This window comes from Perissodus microlepis, chromosome 22, assembly GCF_051167445.1.
Source record: "Perissodus microlepis isolate ML-2025 ecotype Zambia chromosome 22, ASM5116744v1, whole genome shotgun sequence".
Classification (NCBI taxonomy): domain Eukaryota; kingdom Metazoa; phylum Chordata; class Actinopteri; order Cichliformes; family Cichlidae; genus Perissodus; species Perissodus microlepis.
In genome coordinates, this window is record NC_140481.1 from 20,234,797 (window position 1) to 20,252,922 (window position 18,126).

Below are 18,126 nucleotides of genomic sequence, written 5' to 3' on the forward strand. Positions count from 1 at the left end.
CCAGGCTATTTTCATTATATAAATCCAGGCTGAAATATAGATTTCCACCTTAAAAAAACTGTTTATGATGTTTTTTGCCAGAAGGATCAGTTTAATTTCCTTTCAACTTCATTTTTATGGAAAACTGTTAATATTCATAGATTACATGCCACATGTTTAAAGATGTTATTCATTAGTTTGTGTTTTTTTTATTATTATTTTGACCTCCAGGTGTTGCATCTCTGTGTGATACCACAGAGATCTGTGTCTGGATCAGTCATGAGGTCAGTACATATATGACATGTATTACTGTGCAATTTTAAACTTTTATGAACTTGTAAGGGTCACCTCTTACCACAGAAAGTTTGAGGTATTGCAAAATGCATTGCAGCATAGTCACAAGGAAGAAGCCGTCTGACTTGTGACCATTAAAAATCAAATTGTAACTTGGAAAAAAACTCATTAGGTTTCACATGACAATGAAATATACCTATATTTATTGTAGAGGCCATTTTTTTTAATGCAGGCCAAAAAACTTCCAGATATAAAATGAGAAAATCAGAGGGGACATATTAGTTTTTGCAACAGGTTCTGGCTCTACTTTCTTTGAAGCTGCTTGTCGTTTGTCTTCGCTTTGAAACTGTTGAAGTGTTTTGATTTTACTGAGTTGTGTGTCCCATGCGATTAGTGGTGGCTGGCCAATACACAAAGTAGATCAATAAAATAATTTCAGATTGTTGCATCATCACAGAAAACTGAAATTCCCCTTTGTGTGTCGAAGGGAACAATTGTATTTCAGGCTTTAATGTGTCACGTTTTGAATTAAGAAAATGCAGAATGCCACCTCGTTACATGGCTGACCTACTGTACTCGTCATTACGTAACATTACCGACTGATCACTGCCGATCGGCCTCATCGATCGCTTCTTTGGTAGTGAAAGGACAGCAAATGTTGCCAGCTGGAGCATCCTGTATGTTATAGGTCAGCCCCAGCCAGAGACCTGACTCCCTGCTGTCAATCACACGAGGCCGTATATCGGTGCCAATGACAGATAGCTTGAAAGAGTAAATTCACTCATTCGGTCTGATTTCACTCATCAAACTTCGCGCTCGGTGTAAATGTCTCCATCTGTCTGGCTCTCCTTCCTCTCTTCGTCTCAGTGGGAGGCTCCTAGTTTACTGCAGTGCTGTTACATAACTCTACTGACTAGAAGCAGCTGCGCGTGTGTGCATGTACATGCAAGCTTCATGCATCTTTAATGCCACCTTTTACGTAGTGAGGACAGTTAGTGGTGGATTTTGCCCCTGTGTTTTAGCACTCTCGCTCACGCAGAGGATAATATCTGCTCTTTTTTGTGTTAAATGAGCTGGATAAACATCTCTTAAAGCAGTTTCCGGTCAATATAAAACAGATTTGTGTGTGCGTGCGTGTGTGCATGTGTGTGTGGAGTGTAAAAACCCACCTTTCTCTCAAGAATAGGGTTATAAATCTGTGATACACACACTCATCTATATCAGGTAGAAATTTCTTTGAGATTTCTTGCTTTCATTGATTGAGTTAGCAGTTTGCTGTATTTCTCCCTAATAGGCACTTTGTTAATTACAACCTTGGTAGTGGAGCTTGCCTACTTGGATCTGCATTTTCTTCAGTGTGTGTGTGCACGCGCCTTGGTACTAGCATCCGTGTGTGTCTGTTGTGTGATTGATGCTCTCACCATCTCTTGCTGCTGGGAAGCACTGTGACTCATTCCTGTCTCTCCTGATGTCTCCCTCTGTCTGTCTCAGGCATTTCTTTCTATCCACTCCCCAGTCACCGTGAACATAAATGTTGGCCAAGTTTGCTTTTAGCAGATGCCACAGTACAATAATAATAATGCAATGAATCCGCATTCCCAGTAGGGGTGGGCGATATAAACGATATACAATAGAAACGATATAAATTTGGCCAACGATAGAGATTTTGACTATAGAGATTGAAAATGTGACGTCATTCAGGGGTAAAACCGCAAAGAATTCTGGAAACTCGTGGCAAGAGGTACTAGCGCACGCAGGCTTTCAATTGAAATCAGTTACACAGCGATAAAAAGAAACACAAAAAATGGCAAGAAGCTGTTGTATTATTAACTGCAATAGCCGGTCGCATGACAGCCACGGGAAGCCGACGGGTAAAGAGATCGGTTGTTATCGGATTACGTCATTGAAGAGAAATTGTTCAAGCCATGTTTCCGAAGTAACAAAGAGCCGACGGATGGCCTGGATTGCAGCCATTCAAAGACCAAATATAACGTCCCAGAAGACTCCAGCTCACAAGTTAGTCTGCTCCAAGCATTTCCACAAAGGTCAGTGTTTTGTAGTAGTTAAAACGTCATTTTTCATAACATAATTGGTGATATAGGTTACAAGCAAGTCTGGCGCTGAACAGAAATTGTCGCGCTATGCTCCTTTGTTTATTGTGCATAAATAATGATAGTAATAATAATAATAATTTCGCTTCTGTTATTACCATGGTACATTGACAAAAACATATACTTTTATTCACAGGGTAAAACAGTTGTTTTGTATCACTAATTGCCCAGTACGATTACAGCATACAATATTATTGTCACTGCTACATTTCTGTAATCCGTACCAGAAATTATTTCCACTACTAATTAATTACCGTTGAGCTCAAAGGTCCTATTAATAAACGGTTAAAGAATGTGTATTTATGAAGACGATTTGTGAGACTGGTAAACTTACCTTTGTTCATATGATGGTCTTTCGTTCTACTCGGTGCATTTCAAGGTCCTGTACCCATCCGTCGGTAAACTGTAGCTGGGCTTGTTGCAGTGACCTGAAGTTACTAAACTTCATGAGTGTATGCACTCACTCCAAGAACCGTATAATTATAAATATGAACGTGGTGAAAGTTGGGCAGCACGCTAACGTATTTTGTCCGCTCTGTGTGCTTGTAAGGGTCTGACCCTTTCACTCCTTTGATTTTTTTCCTCGTATCTTTTCTTTGACTTTTCATCCAGTCTGTCTTTGTTCTCCTTCGTTTTGTACATACCTTTTTTTGGGGGGCAAAGAAAAACCAAGAATTTATTGGAACCGGAGAATGAACGTTTTGCGGTGCATCAAATTGCTTTGATTGTTTTGCCACGAGTTCCCGGCATGCAATGCGCGAAAGTCACGTGGTCTGTCAATCTCTATACCGCTCTATCGCGATAGCGCATGTTGATGATGTCATCAAGCTGCACCTGTTTTGGTCGAAAGCATCGCAGTGGCTACAACCATTATCATCTGCAAATTATGCCGACAGTCATAGCACAGAGATGAACATTGATACATTAATGTTGAATTCTCTCGCAGCTGCTCTATTCCCATGTTGTTGCAGTATATTAATAACTAACCTTGTATTGTGGATGAATAATCTCAGTTGTTCTCCTGACTGAAGTTTGCCCCGTGTATAGCATCCTGCTATGCGATTGCATTTGTCCCTGACCACCAGAATCCCTCACGTTAACTTTTATCAAGTGGAAAAAAAGTTGGCGTTCATACTCCAGCTTCACTGTGCTAATGTTATGCTAACATAGCTATGTCGCTAGCAATCACGTAGCACAACATTATATACCAGGTAGTCCAACTTCAGTAACCCTACAAACGCCACTGCAGTTTTCTGTCTTCATTTATATCGGAAGTGGTAGCAGAGCTGTACGTTTTAATTAGTTTCAAAAATCTCTCAGTCAGAACATGGTATGAAATGTTTAGGTGGAAACTAGCGAGCTAACTTCCTGCTAACTTCTAACTCCGTTAAATTTAATAACTTCTGTTTTCATGGATGCCTGGATGTTAAACTTAATTGTTACACCTGGTAAAGCGGCAACGCTGATGATTTTATTAAAGATTAAAGAATTTAGACCGTTTTTAACTCTCAGTGTTCGTTTGACTTTGGGACCTAAAATGGATGGAGTTTTGGACCCAGATTACTCCGCGAAGCAGCCGTAATGCTCTGACAATCCATCAAGCAGTGTGGCTTACCAAAGTTGTACTAAAACATGTTTTAACAGATTTCTGCACGCCAAAATCGGTTCGAGGTCAGTAAGCACAACCAGAATTCATACATAAGGAACACTCTCGATTTTTGAGAAAATTAAAGGATTTTAAGTGTGCCTTATAGTGTGGAAAATACGTTATACAGAAGAAAAGAATATATCGCGATATATCGTTACCGCACATGCTTCAAATTATATCGCGATATGAATTTTAGGCCATGTCGCCCAGCCCTAATTCCCAGCTCTTCCAGTTAGGGCAAATGGCAGGTTAAAAGGAAAAGCATGAACACCAACAGCAAATTAGAGCATAAAATGTCTTTTGAAGCTCAGTTTGTACTTCAGCAATCAGTCAGTTTAATCTTCCTTCAAACCACTCTCTTCCAGAACAAATTAAAAAGGTAAAAAACAACATGAGGATTTGTTTTCCTCACAGATATACGCTGAAATTTTGCTTTAACATCAGCAGATATCTGTCCCAGACTTCAAAGATATTAATTCTACATATTTGCAGATTTGAAATGAGCTGCAAGAAGAACTCTTCTTCCCTCCTGCTGGAATCGAACCCACTGCCAAACACTTATCAATAATGAAACATTGACCATAAGAGTCTAAATTTTAATTCTGCCCTCACGGCCCCATCTGTTACAAACCACATTTCTTCCCCTTCTTTCTTCCTTCCTCTTTGAGTGCTACACCTGACTCAGTTTGCATGTTTTGTTTATTTAAGACCACCTGCTTCCTCCTTTCCTCTCCTCGCTCTCTCTGTCTCTCGTTCTCTCGCTCTCGCCCTCCTTCCTTCCTGCCCACTTTCTCCCATCATGACCTCTACCCTACTCTCACTTTTCACACCGTTTCTCTCCCTCTTTTCTGGACCCTTGTCATTTTTCTTGTGGTTTTCTCACGCCAGCGCAGGATATGAAAGGATTGTTTTTGGGGGGTTTATGGGAGAATGGGAACGGGAGGAATGGGAACGGAAAGAGAGAGAGAGAGTAGTGAAGGGCTGGAATAGGAGAGAATAAGATTGTTTGTTTTGTAGGAAAAGGACTGATTGTTTGATTTAACGTTTGGAGTTAAGTTTTGTTGTTTTCCAGTGGAGCTTGATCATTTACAGTTAATGGTGCGAGAGAGGCGGAGCGAGACCAGGTACCAGTATGTTGGCTCAACACGCTAAACAATTAAGAAAATTAAAAAAATAATTAGATTGGTTGTAGTTTAATATTTATTCCTAAATAATATATATATTTATATATATATGAATGGAATTTTGCAGAAATGCCCTTTAAAACTGACATAAAAGCCTAGTTTGCACAATACGTGCATCATCTTCAAATGATTTGTTTGTTATTTGTTGTGAAGAAATAAACCCCTTTAGTTTGAGCGGACAGAATAGTCACAGCTAGAGTGGATAAATTAGCCGACAGAGTGGGCAAAGCAAAACATTTCTTCTGAAGTTTTTCTCTGTAACCCGCTGCTGAGTCCACAGTTTTCACTCTACAGGCGTCATTTTATCAGCACATTTAGGGAAAATTCGTCTTCTTCCAACTGTGTCCTTTTCAAAAGTGGCACACTTGCATTCTTTGATCTGGAGGCATTTGGGTCAGAGCAGTGGTGTTTGATTGCCCAACAGAGATCAATTATAACTGATTAAGAACTTTTGGAGGAAAAGCAGAAACGAACTCTCGCTGTCTCACTTATGTGACCACATTTTTAAGCAAGGAGCAAAAAATAAGTGCAGATGTGTAGAGCAACTTCTTTGGCTGCTTATGTTTTTTGTTTTTCTTTAAATAAGGTGAATATGAGTTACACTTTGGAGGATTAGACTACTATTAGACAGTTTAGATGACTTAGACCAGCCGGAGCAACCATCCGTGTCTAGCCTCTCCTCCATGTGCAAGCATTTCAATCTAGAAGAAATTTAAGAAGTGATATTATCAGATAAACTTTACTGTTTGATGTCCGGGGGCCAGAATGGGCCCACTGCACACATTTACTTCTTACAGTTTAAGTTTGAGTTTAAGCCCAAAGAAGCATTAATTTATCATGTAGAAAAACTGCAATGTATTGTTGAAATTTCACTTCTTATTATACATTAAAATGCGTAGTTAAACTTCTTTACCCTGACAGAAAGAGGAGTTTTTGCTGGTCCGGCCCACTGGAGTCAAAGTGGGGTGGACGTGCCCCACATTGTAAAATTACTTTGACATGCCTGATCTAATAGAAAATGACTGAAAACGGACGCGATTTATTCAGACACTTAATTATCAGTCACATACAGACAACATGCAGCTGTCAGTGGTATGAACTGAGCATCACATGTTTAAGTTATGATTATTCCAGCTGCCGGCTAATATGTCAAACTGCCTTTGATGTAAACTTCTTATTACACTTTAGCATTAACTTGATTTAAGTTGGTCATTTTGTTTAGACAGCTCTGCAGATAATTAAAGAGAGGTGTCACTCACTGTTGTCGTACTTACATTTGTTAAACACGTCTTGCTTTGAAGCCCCGTTATAGCAACAGAAAGCATCCGATAGATTTTACAACTTTTGGAGAAGTTTTTCGCTCAACATGTAGCTAAAGGGAACAAATTCAAATGAACTGTACAAGAGAAAACAAGGAGGGGACTGTTGTGAAAATGTGAGAGAAGCATGCAGGCTGTAAGTGATCTGAGGACTTTCTTTGCAGAACATAAAAGCACAGTGGGAGTAATTTATTCCAAGTAGGTTGAAAGTAGTTTGCTCAAATGAAGATCTCAGTGTGAACTTCAGGTCAACCTCAGATTCATTGTCCTTTTGATTGACACTAGAATACAGCATATCTTGATATAGTGTTTCAAAGCTGCTTTATTCACAATAAAAGTGGTTTGAAAACAATTGAAGCTACAAAGTTTTACTGTGTATTTTATAGTGCAGTGACGACAAGACACACATGAAATTTGGGATGAATGGGAGATTTGTGTTTCCAACAGTCACACATTAAGCTCAGTTTTTAGTCCGTGCGCACGTGTGTGTGTGTGTGTGTGTGTGCGTATATTCAGGAAATGTGCGTAGCTTTAAAAAAAACAACAACAAAAAACCCTCTTTGATGATAGACGGAGGAGATTGAACATTTTTCTTTCCCACAATCAATTGGCGATGCTTAACAGCCATGTGACAGCCCAAATATGAACTTTTTCTGTCCCTCTATCTTCATTCTTCCGTCTTTCCTCCCTTTTCTCCTCCTCTCACCTTATCCTAACTCTGTTTTCAAATGCTTTGATCTTAATCCTTTCTCACACTCCCTCTTTCTCTCCGTTTCCTCCCTTCCTTGTCTGTTACTGCACTTGTTTCTTGTTCTCTCTTTTCTAAAATGCTTCCTGCTTCTTGATTCTCTCAGTATTGTTCCCTGTGTGAGTGTGCATTTGGCCTTACTGTACTCAAACTGTGTGGGAACTCAGCTGTGTGAGCTCCTTTTTATTAATATTATTATTATTTCCATAGGTGAGACTGTAAGTCTGTGTCTATGTGTGGGAACTGAGACATGTGTGTATTTCCTGCATGTTGACTGTGTTTCTGGTGTTTTGTGTGGGAACTGTTTACTAGAAACAGTTTTCCTGTTTTGATGTTGACAAACCTACCGACAGACCGATTCCTATCTGCTGCTTTGTCTCCCGGTCTTGCGTATGTGGCTTTTGCATGTTATGTGTTATTTTCTTGGGTATTCGTGCGTTCTTGGGTGTGTTAGTGTGTGTGTTTATGAGAGAGAGAAACAAAAGATTGAAAAGGGTATTAAAAAATTGAGAAAAAAACTTAAAGAAACAAATTGTTCCTCAGTCTGAACTCACCAAACAACAGGAAGCACTGTGTGAATGACACAGCCATATTAGGAGCCAGGAAGCAAAGGTGATGGAGTCTCCGTGGCGACAGAGTTCCCAAGACCTGGTCGCCACGGTGACAAGGGTCAAGCCTAGTTTACGGCCTGTTCATGAGAAAGAGAGAGGTGAACATTTGTACGGGACAACAGGATGATGAGCTGTAAAGTCAAAGTGAGGTCAAAGGCTCAATGTTCCTGCCACTTAAAAGTGCTTATAGCTATGAATTTATATCTTCCTCTAGAAAAACATACAAATCCAAGGTGGCAGGCACAAGGACACACATTATATTCACGTGTACATGCCTCACAGACCAAGAGACTTGACCACAGTGCTCCTCAAGACTCAATGAGCTCTCTGTTTGGATGAGTGGGGCAGAAATGTACTTGTTGATAAATCTGTTTGTTGATAAGCTGAAAATGAATAGCCTACCATTTAAAAAATGTGAAGATTTACAACTTTTCATCATCTCTCATGAGATAAAGCTGATTATCTCTAGAGTTTAGGTTGTTAGCCTTGGCGATATGGGTATATCACACAGACACAAATACCTGTTGATTAGTAAGGTATTTAAAGAATACTAGAATGTCATTCACTAAAGCATAAGCGCAGACTTCTTTGGCATCTGGAAACCAGATTATTTATCAGTTAATTGCAATAAAATCCTCCAAAAAGCATTTAAGAAGAGGCCTCTGCGAGGTCTTTGTTGGCTGTTTTTTTTCTCTCCCTTTGATTACTCATATCCTTCATTAGCTGTAACAGTTAATAAGTCATTTTTTGAGGCTATAGGTATGGCCTATAGCTATGGCTATAGGTAATTATATTTGCATAGTCCAGCCTGTTGTTTTTCTTTGGCAGCATGCTGAGAAAACCTGAGCAGCAGTATGTAATGCACTCTGCTTCAAGTGAGTCACATCAGCAGCTGTTACAGTAAAGAAATGTGTCACAGTGATATCAGTTTCGGTGTGATCGAAGCTAACCGGCTTTCATCCAGAGTCCATGACGACACCTCCGCTGTGAGTGAGTGCCGACGTTGCTGATCAATGTGTTTAAGCGCTATAGCGGATGAAGTCTCGACACCTGGTGTTAACTTGATCTGCTAATGAAAAGTTTCCAAATGTAAATGTAGGCCGACTTGTTATTCAACCTTCAGTTGCCTCTGCCTCCTGCTTCTTCGCAGTGAAAAGCGATGGAAAAGATTTGCTCCGTGTGAATTGCAGTCTCTGTTTTGTCCTTTGCAGCAATGTAGCAAAAGCAAAGGGATGTGAGACTGTCTCACTTTTCTCACTGCTGCTTGTCCAGCTCTCAGTTTAACCTTGAAGTTGCTGTTTCTGCTTCAGAGTTTGTTTCACAGATCTGCAAGGCTATCTTCAGACCACAATTCCTGCCAAACAGAAACATGTGATTCATCAACAGCAGTGAAAAATTACCATGATTGCAGCAGACAGTTTTTCACATGATGGCAGGGTTTTGCAAGCAAACAACTCCATTCCCACAAACCTCCAAATTTCCAGGAAATTTCTACACATCAACATCGGACATCAACACTGGTTATTTGAAAAAAATGAGTCAGATTAGATTTGTCGCCTGGACTTCTATGGACTGATGAGGATTGTGTGAAAGGATCTTGACCCTGCACCTGACATGGCGACCTCGGAGTTTACCGTCTGTTCGTGGACTTCTGGGGAGGTCAGCAATTGATAATTAGATATGGTGGCACTCAGTTATTGACGTCTATCTCTTAAAAGAGGACTCCTTGAGAAAATCGAAAGTCCATTTAAAAATTCAGATAAGTCTTAATCTTCTCTCAATTAGATTTGATGCCATCAACTCACTTGCTCTCTCCAAGTTTCTTCCATCTGTTGGCCCACTGAGGAATTAACTATCATTGGCATCTTGCTTGTATTGATCAGCAGTTCTGCATTTCTGCTGTCTCTCTTCTTATTAAAGTGAATTGTTGCAGAACTAACTAAATAAATAAAAAAAACTTTGGCTTTTTGCTAAAACCACTTAAAGAGTTAATTTCAGAAACCTCTTCACACTACACACAGGTAGGTATTTATTGCACTGTATTAAGCATTATCATTTTAATGAAGTAAAGCATACACAAAATCTTTCTTTTTCTACTCTTTAATAAAGTTTACCTCAAAGCCAGACAGTAGAAAGAAAGAACAAAAATGTGAACTGGCAGTACTGGCTGTAGGCCATAGTGACTTAAAATAAAAGTGATAACTGTAATGTGACTACTAAATTTGGGACCAGGAGTTTTATTGCTGTAACCGTTTAGTTACAGCAATGTGCTACTCTTTATTGTTTATATCCACAACATTGCTGGTGGCTTCTGCCCAAATTGGCCTTTAGATTTGTGTGGTTCAGTAAATAGTGGTCAACCCTCTCGTTTTGACATTAAAGAGGCGTGGTGCTTTTTGAATACTTTGAAAGTTAATTTCCCAGTTTTTAAGCAGGGTTCAGAGAATGACCTCATACCTTTTCAGTGTTTCAGTGTCTCTCCTTGTCTTTGTGCGGCAGCCAAATGGCATTCATTTTTCAGTGAGCCACATCCGAGCGACAGTTTGCCAATGAGGCAACGATAAAGTTGCAATTCAGCTGACTTCACTTAGCTTAAAGGGCTGCCTGCCTCCGCCTCCTCCGCTTCCCATCTCACTAATGCATTGATAACTAAATGGGCGTGATGACTCAAAGAAACTCGATTTTACTTTCTGTTTATCAGTGAAACAAATTAGGAAAATTAAATTATCTGACTGAATACACAGACTTAGAAGCAAATAAAAGTAATGCCAGTTTTCTGGTTTACAGCTATATCCTTTTATCCTATCACTCCACTCAGATAACTTTCTTTTTTTCCATCTGATCCCAGTCTAGTGTCACCTTTTAGCAAAACAGTGAGTCTGACTGGTTTCACTAAATGCCGTGGATTGAGAACACGTTTCAAAAAGTCAAACGCAAGGCTTTCCAAGTATCTTGACAAATCCTACTTGATACCTGCCCTCAAGGAGGAAGTGCTGAATCAGCAGAGGCAGCATGTGGGGGGAAGTCAGACGGTTTGTAGAAGCAAAGACTAAGCAAACAGCTTGTCTTAGAAGTGAGAAGTTGATTTTCTTCTTGCTTGCAACAGTTTGTATAAGATACAGGTGTAAACAGCTGGCTTGGACACAGCCAACACTGGATCCCAATGGCTGACTGATGGCTGATCATCCTTAAATATCTTCCTGGGGCAGATTCAACAAAGTGCCTCTCCTGCTCCACTAGATCCCAAAGTGCTCTATTGCATTGATATCTGGTGACTGGGGAGGTTCTTTGAATGTAGTTAACCATCTATCATGTTCAAGAAAACAGTTCCAGGTGATTTAGTGTGTTATCTTGCTGGAAGAAGGTCATCTTTCCAATGTCTGAACACTTAAATGCACTGAGATGCTGACACGTGATTGGCTAATTAGATATTTGTGTTAAGGAGCTAGAAGTGGTTCATTTCTGAACTGTGTCATGTCATGTGGCTTTTAAATGGACCAGAAATCTGTTTTACTTTGCAGTAACCTTATCTCTGCTAATCTCATAATGTGTTTCAATGTATTTTTAATCTTTGATGATGATAATCAACAGTGAATTTATGCTAGGTTTATAAAATATTAAGTACATACTTCAGGTTAAGAGGGGTTAAGAGCTATTTTTGCTGGCGACAGGTGTGTTTGATGGGTTTACACAGTGTTGAGTGGTATTATTGAGAGATATCAAAAGCATGTGTGCGTTTCCATTAGTTTGCTGCATCCTGAGTGTCTTTTTAGTTATTTCCACTGGCCCATCCTAATTTGGGGCCCCATCATTCATCGGATGTGTTTGAAATCCTCACCTGGTTTCCGACGCTGGAAAGTCGGCGCATAAAGATAATTAAATGTGCGCTCAGTAACAAGGTTCACATAACAGTCTGGGTTATGCTGAGCTCAATCCATTTAATTCAGGAAATGAATGTTGAATAGAAAAATAAAAGTTTTCCTGTCTTTCTTCGCTCCTATTTAGTCAGAAGTAATACTTTCCGTTTACTGCTGTTTATTTAAGCAGTAGTTAATAAGAAATGCATAAGTGCTCTTGTGCTTTCAGAAGAAGCGACAAAAAGGAGATTTCCTTCCTTCGTTTGAGAGCTCATAATTGAATTGTTTAACACAGGCGAGTCACTGTCGGGCAGTTTCTTTTGTGTCGATTACTGACAAAAGCCTGACTAACCTGATCACTGAGCCTCCACACTCAATTTTCGCTCATTTTCTCTGCATTAAAAAGAGCACCGGAGTCTCTGTCGAATTCCTTTGTGCGGTAATCCAGGGGGAACGTTAACACACAGAAGCTCAGCAGACCTGAGATAAATCCTGCCGTCGGGGCCGGTTGCTGTGGCTTTCTCCTCTTTATCTTCGTGTAGGCTTTAACAGAAGGTGTTGAAAAAGTCAGCCTCAGGTCAGCTCTTAGGCAGCAGCAGTAACAGCACAAACAACCAATTTATGTGGCAGTGCACTTCACCTGTGACTGCGACCTGCTGTCACATAGTGAGTCACTGAAAAGCCTATTACCCGATTGCAATATTACATGTGTTAATTAATATCAGATAAGCAGGATATTATTATGTTAATCATGATGACAGTGAGCAGCATTAACCAGCAGGCTGGCTGATTGCTGGTTTTGTTGAAAGAATCGTTTCTGCTGTTGGATGGATGAAATTATATTTCTAAATAATTGTAAGCCAAGGATGTCTGTATGCAATGATGCTAAACATGGGTATCTAATCATATAAATAAAGTTATGTTTAATATTAGTGTCACAGTTTATGTGACACTATGTGTGGCTAATTTAAATTTTGCAATTGCCTAATTTCTATATTAAAAAAATAAAATATTTATTTAATATTTAATTTAAAAGATTTAATATTTATACTAATCAGAAATTATAACTCTCAACCTGAACAGTTTGAATGCAGCTTGCGCCCCCTGGTGGAAGCACAGTCACATCTGTGTTGCGCACCTGCTGTTAGCTCTCACTGTCTCTATCTCTGCTCACACCTCATCTGTCTCTGTGTCTGTGCTGTGCAGGTCTTCCAGAGCAGTACTACAGTCTGACGTGGTTCCTCAGTCCAGTTCTTGGCCTCTTGTTCACTCCTCTGATCGGCTCGGCCAGTGACCGCTGCACTCTGCGATGGGGCAGGAGGAGACCGTTCATCCTGGCTCTCTGTATAGGAACACTGATTGGAGTGGCTCTGTTTCTGAATGGATCACTGATAGGTACGTTTTTGGGGTTTTTTTCTTAATGAGACATTTTCTGTGTGCATTAGCTGAGAAGAGAACAACAGAGCAGTTATAGCAAACCTCACTATAGGGGTCAAGAGTTCAGGATTTTCCTTTAGCCATAATATAATAGTGTGACCCATAATCAAATGTGTGCCTAATGTAGAACAATAGTGTACGGGGCCTGTACACATCTCTAAATATAACCAAATGAAATGTCAAAGGAGTTATAAATAAGAACAAGAGGTGTGTGAACAGTTTTCTGTCAGCAAATTCTATTCAGTTTTACTCACATCTATTCTGTTCTGCCTCTATTCTTCTGCAGTGGCACTCGGGTCAATTAAGGGCACCAGGGAGGTGTGTGTGTGTGTGTGTTTGTGCTGGGAGGGTTAACGTGGGAAACAAACAGTGACCTGTCTGAGAGAAATGAGTGAATAAATAAGAGAACGTGTGCGTTTCCATGTAAGTATAGGCGAATATGTGTGAATGAGCCAGGACGACATGGGAAAGCTGTAGTAACCTGTGAATGAATGTGTGTGTGTGTGTGTGTGTGTAGCTGTAAGTGAGTGTGTGTGTTGACATGGGAACACAAGAGCAGGCATTTCACAGGGAAATGCTTCCTGTTTGCTTCCCCCTTTCTACCAATCACAGTTCACTTCCTGTCTGGGTGCCTTGCTAGTGCGTACCGTGGCTCCATTGTCCCCCCACCCCCTATACACACGCATACACACAAATACACAAAACACCCGCATGTACACAAGCGCACATACTGACACGCCGCTGTTCTTTCTATGAATGTTTCTATTTCCCTGACGTTAATGGATTTGAGTTTGTCATGCTTAGTCACACTGCCTCAACAACACACAATACAGTCAAAGTACACACCCCACTGCACACTGTGTTGTTCACATACATTTATACAGCTTCAGGCCCTCGGGGTGCAGGGGGGGGCGCAGACCGGGTCACAAATGTCATGTGGTACACAAGGTCACACTTGACATGCAACGCAGTATGGGAAATGTGCAGTGACCTGTTTGTGTCTATTGTCATTCAGTAATGTGCTGTTAGCTCTTACCATGCTTGGTCACATCAGCATAAATTAATTTATTTTTTTCGTTGTGCTACACATTTCTTCTTGATAATTATTGACCTTTTTATTTTTGTATTTCTAAACCTAAAGTAAGATAAGCACTGAAAAACATCTCTGTGTTTCTCTGGCAGGTCTGTCACTCGGTGATGAGCAGGGGAGACAACCAATAGGGATTGTTCTTACTGTGCTGGGTGTGGTGGTGCTGGACTTTTGTGCGGATGCCACAGAGGGACCAATCAGAGCATACCTGTTAGACGTGGCAGACACAGAGGAGCAAGACATGGCACTGAATATCCACGCCGCCTCTGCAGGTACAGCTGATGATAAACACAGCGATAAAATATTTTCCGCCATTACTGCGAAAGAGCAGAATTCACCTGTCGCGTGTTTGTTGTGTGTGTTCTTGCCCGCAGGTCTAGGCGGCGCAGTCGGCTACGCGCTTGGAGGTCTGGACTGGACGCACACGTTCCTCAGAGCAGTCTTCAAGTCGCAGGAGCAGATCCTCTTCTTCTTTGCAGCCATCCTCTTCTCTGTCTCCGTCGTGCTGCATCTCTTAAGTATCGAGGAGCAGCAGTACTCGCCGCAACACGACAGGCTCGAGCAGGTACTGAACCGTGAAGTTCAGTTTTAGTAGAAATAGACTTTTTCAGTGACATCACAGAAAACTTCCTTTCACTGCTCTCTCGACAGGAAAGTCTGGATCCTGCCCACCTTCAAACATCGGCCAATGGCAGGGCCGGACTTCTCGGCGCCAAATTAGAAATGATCGGTGAGGATGATACGGTAGAGAGCTACGACCTCTATGACCCATACGAAGATGACCAGTCAGAGCATGGAGACATGGACTTCCTGGAGGTGGAGCTTGTGAGAAGTAAGTTCAGAAACTTCTGTTTTTTTTAAATTAGCAAAATCTATTTTAAATGGTTTTCAATTCAAATGATCAAAAAAAGATGGTCACTGTGCCAAGGGAATCCAAATAAACCCGAAGTTAGCAACATATGTATACTATTTTGGTGTTTGGTTTTTATGTTTCCTTGGCAAAAAGAGAGCAAAAGGAAGTTCAGGATCCGTGTGACCATATGTCACAAAGACTTTTATTTCCACTTATAAAAATACTTCATTGCTCTTTCTCTCTTTTTTTTCAGTGCAGCTGTAACTTCATCCCTTTTTCTCTGCCCTGTTTCTTTCGCTTTTCTCTAAATTTCTGACACCTAAACTGATTGCATCACCTCCCCCTCTTCTTTCTCCAGGTAAAAGCGACAGCGTCCTCGCCATGGCAGACGCAACCCTCGATCACCTCGACCACGATGCGATGTTCTTGTGCCACATAGAGCCTTCCATCTTCGCCGATCACCTCTCGCCCTATCACGGCTCCCCCTCCACAACCGCTCCCTTCTTCAACCCCAATCGCAGCACCCCACCCCTCCGATTCGCCAGCATCAGACGCAGCAGCAGCACGGGAAGTCAAGACTTGCTCCGCCCCCAAAACAGCAGCAATCAAACGAATGTTACCACCCCCAGGATTTCCCGCCTCTCAGCTTTCCTGCAAGAAATGGAAAACGACGACGGGCAGGAGGCGCTGCTGAACAACCAGCTCAACGAGCAGCGGACGCTGAATGGGCGGCTGTTAGCCAGCGTTACTAACACTGACGCACTTGGCACTAACAGGCTGAGCTCCAAAGGACAGGCACACCGTGCTGGAATGGTCAAAGGTCAGCATCTTTACGTTATTATAGCCATGTTGTTATTTGTTGATATATGTTAACCCAGTCATATTTAGTTATACTGGGAAAGTCAAATTTGGTCATGTGAAATTGTTCTGATGTAAACAACTTTAGTTTAGAAAAATAGCACAATAATGCTAAATAAGTTTCTTTAAATTTTAGCATGAAAGCCCTGGATAATTTCCCTACAGTGTTATAGTAGTTATTAAAAGATGAACCCATTAACAAACTCTCTCTTCATCCAGCTGCCAGTACTGGAGCTCCTATGAGACAGTCACGCCACCGCCACACCTTCTACCGCCAGCCGTCCTGCACTTTTTCTTACTACGGCCGCGTGGGTAATCATCGTTACCGCTACCGCCGAGCCAATGCAGCTTTTCTCATCAAGCCGTCCCGCAGCATGAATGACTTGTACGAAGTGGAGGCCAGGCACAGGAGGAGGAACAGGCAGAGGAACAGACACCGCAGCGGGAACACCAACTCCTCCAGCGGGGACACGGAGAGTGAAGAGGGCGAGGTGTGTGGATGGAGGGGTGTGATGCTTAACGAGTCTGTATTGTTTGTCCTCGCTGGTAACCGTAATGTGTGATGTTTTATCTTCTCCCCTCAGGTTGAGACCACCGTGCGCCTGCTGTGGCTCTCCATGCTAAAGATGCCCCAGGAGCTGCTGCGGCTTTGTGCCTGTCACCTGCTCACCTGGTTCTCCATCATTGCAGAGGCGGTCTTCTTCACCGACTTCATGGGACAAGTCATCTACCACGGAGATCCTAAAGTATGAGAAACAGTCAAAAATGCACAGATATACATACATTCACTTCACCTCACTTTACTTTACCAACATATATCGTGTTTTTTTTTTAATTATTTACCCTAAAAACATTTATCAATCTTGTTTCAGTTTTTCTTTTCTTTTTTTTTTAAATGCTTTGCACAGGCTTCTTTTCATTTCTCTGATTTTTGTCATTTATTTTGCTGCAGGAGGATAAAAAAAGAGCAAAACAGTCTCCATCTTACGTAAAAAGTGATGTAACTAAGCCCAGTTTTCTGTCTCACAGGCTCCTTCTAACTCGACCTTATTGGATAACTATCACAAAGGAGTTCAGATGGGATGCTGGGGCCTGGGTATATATGCCATGACTGCAGCTACATGTTCAGGTAGCCATGCGCAAGAGCACATGCTCACATCATTCAGTTTTCCTGGTTAGAAAGTGGATTTTCTTTTAATCATTTGAGTAAACAATCAACAAATCTCTCTTTTCTAGCTATTCTTCAAAAATATCTCGACAACTTTGACTTGAGCATTAAGGTTATCTACATCCTGGGTACACTTGGATTCTCCATAGGTATGAACTGCAGTAATAGACCACAGTAGAGTAGAAAAGCACACTGGATAGTCAGTAGTGCCCTAATCTCCCTCTTTTTTGTGTTTTCCTTCATAGGAACTGCAGTCATGGCAATTTTCCCTAATGTGTACGTGGCCATGGTGATGATCAGCAGCATGGGCATCATCTCCATGAGTATCTCCTACTGTCCTTATGCTCTACTGGGACAATATCACGAAATGAAAGCGGTACAGATATATTCAATTAAAAAAGCTGAATGATCTAATATAGATATGAATCTACAAAGATATGAATTAAATGCATGGTTAAAGAATAGCTAGTAATTTTAAAGGATCCTACTTTTTTTGTTAGAAAATAATTATCATGTCTTTTGGGACTAATAACTTTCTTTGCATTTTTCAGTATATCCAGCACAGTCCTGGCAACTCTCGCAGAGGCTTTGGCATCGACTGTGCCATCCTGTCCTGTCAGGTGAGCGTTCAATAAAGTCATTTAGTTCTGCCACTTACATTCATGTCATATATTGTATCGAGAAAACTGTGTTGTGATTCTTCAGGTGTACATCAGCCAGATATTGGTGGCCTCAGCTCTGGGTTCTGTAGTGGAAGCTGTTGGCAGCGTTCGTGTCATTCCCATGGTGGCCTCTGGGGGCTCCCTCCTTGGATTCTTTACTGCCTGCTTCCTGGTTATTTATCCAACTCCAAACAACGGGTGAGAAAACTACACGTTCTTAGCCATAAAGCAATGCACACACAAACTAAGAAATAGGCCTTTACTGAGGTTTTGCAGTCAGATGATCACTAACGTGACATTAACTTGT

The 18,126-nt window shown here is 41.2% G+C and overlaps 1 protein-coding gene across 1 annotated transcript in view; it reads left to right on the plus strand.

Annotated features, from left to right (window-relative positions):
• The window catches only part of slc45a4a (solute carrier family 45 member 4a), a 54,544-nt gene that overhangs the window by 30,165 nt on the left and 6,253 nt on the right, over positions 1-18,126 (plus strand). The window contains exons 4-15 of the mRNA XM_084920282.1: positions 12,958-13,146; positions 14,371-14,550; positions 14,653-14,843; positions 14,930-15,110; positions 15,490-15,951; positions 16,209-16,480; positions 16,574-16,735; positions 17,019-17,118; positions 17,226-17,306; positions 17,403-17,533; positions 17,709-17,777; positions 17,863-18,017. Coding sequence (XP_084776408.1) covers positions 12,958-13,146; positions 14,371-14,550; positions 14,653-14,843; positions 14,930-15,110; positions 15,490-15,951; positions 16,209-16,480; positions 16,574-16,735; positions 17,019-17,118; positions 17,226-17,306; positions 17,403-17,533; positions 17,709-17,777; positions 17,863-18,017 — 2,173 coding nt within the window. The remainder of the gene's footprint in view (positions 1-12,957; positions 13,147-14,370; positions 14,551-14,652; positions 14,844-14,929; positions 15,111-15,489; positions 15,952-16,208; positions 16,481-16,573; positions 16,736-17,018; positions 17,119-17,225; positions 17,307-17,402; positions 17,534-17,708; positions 17,778-17,862; positions 18,018-18,126) is intronic.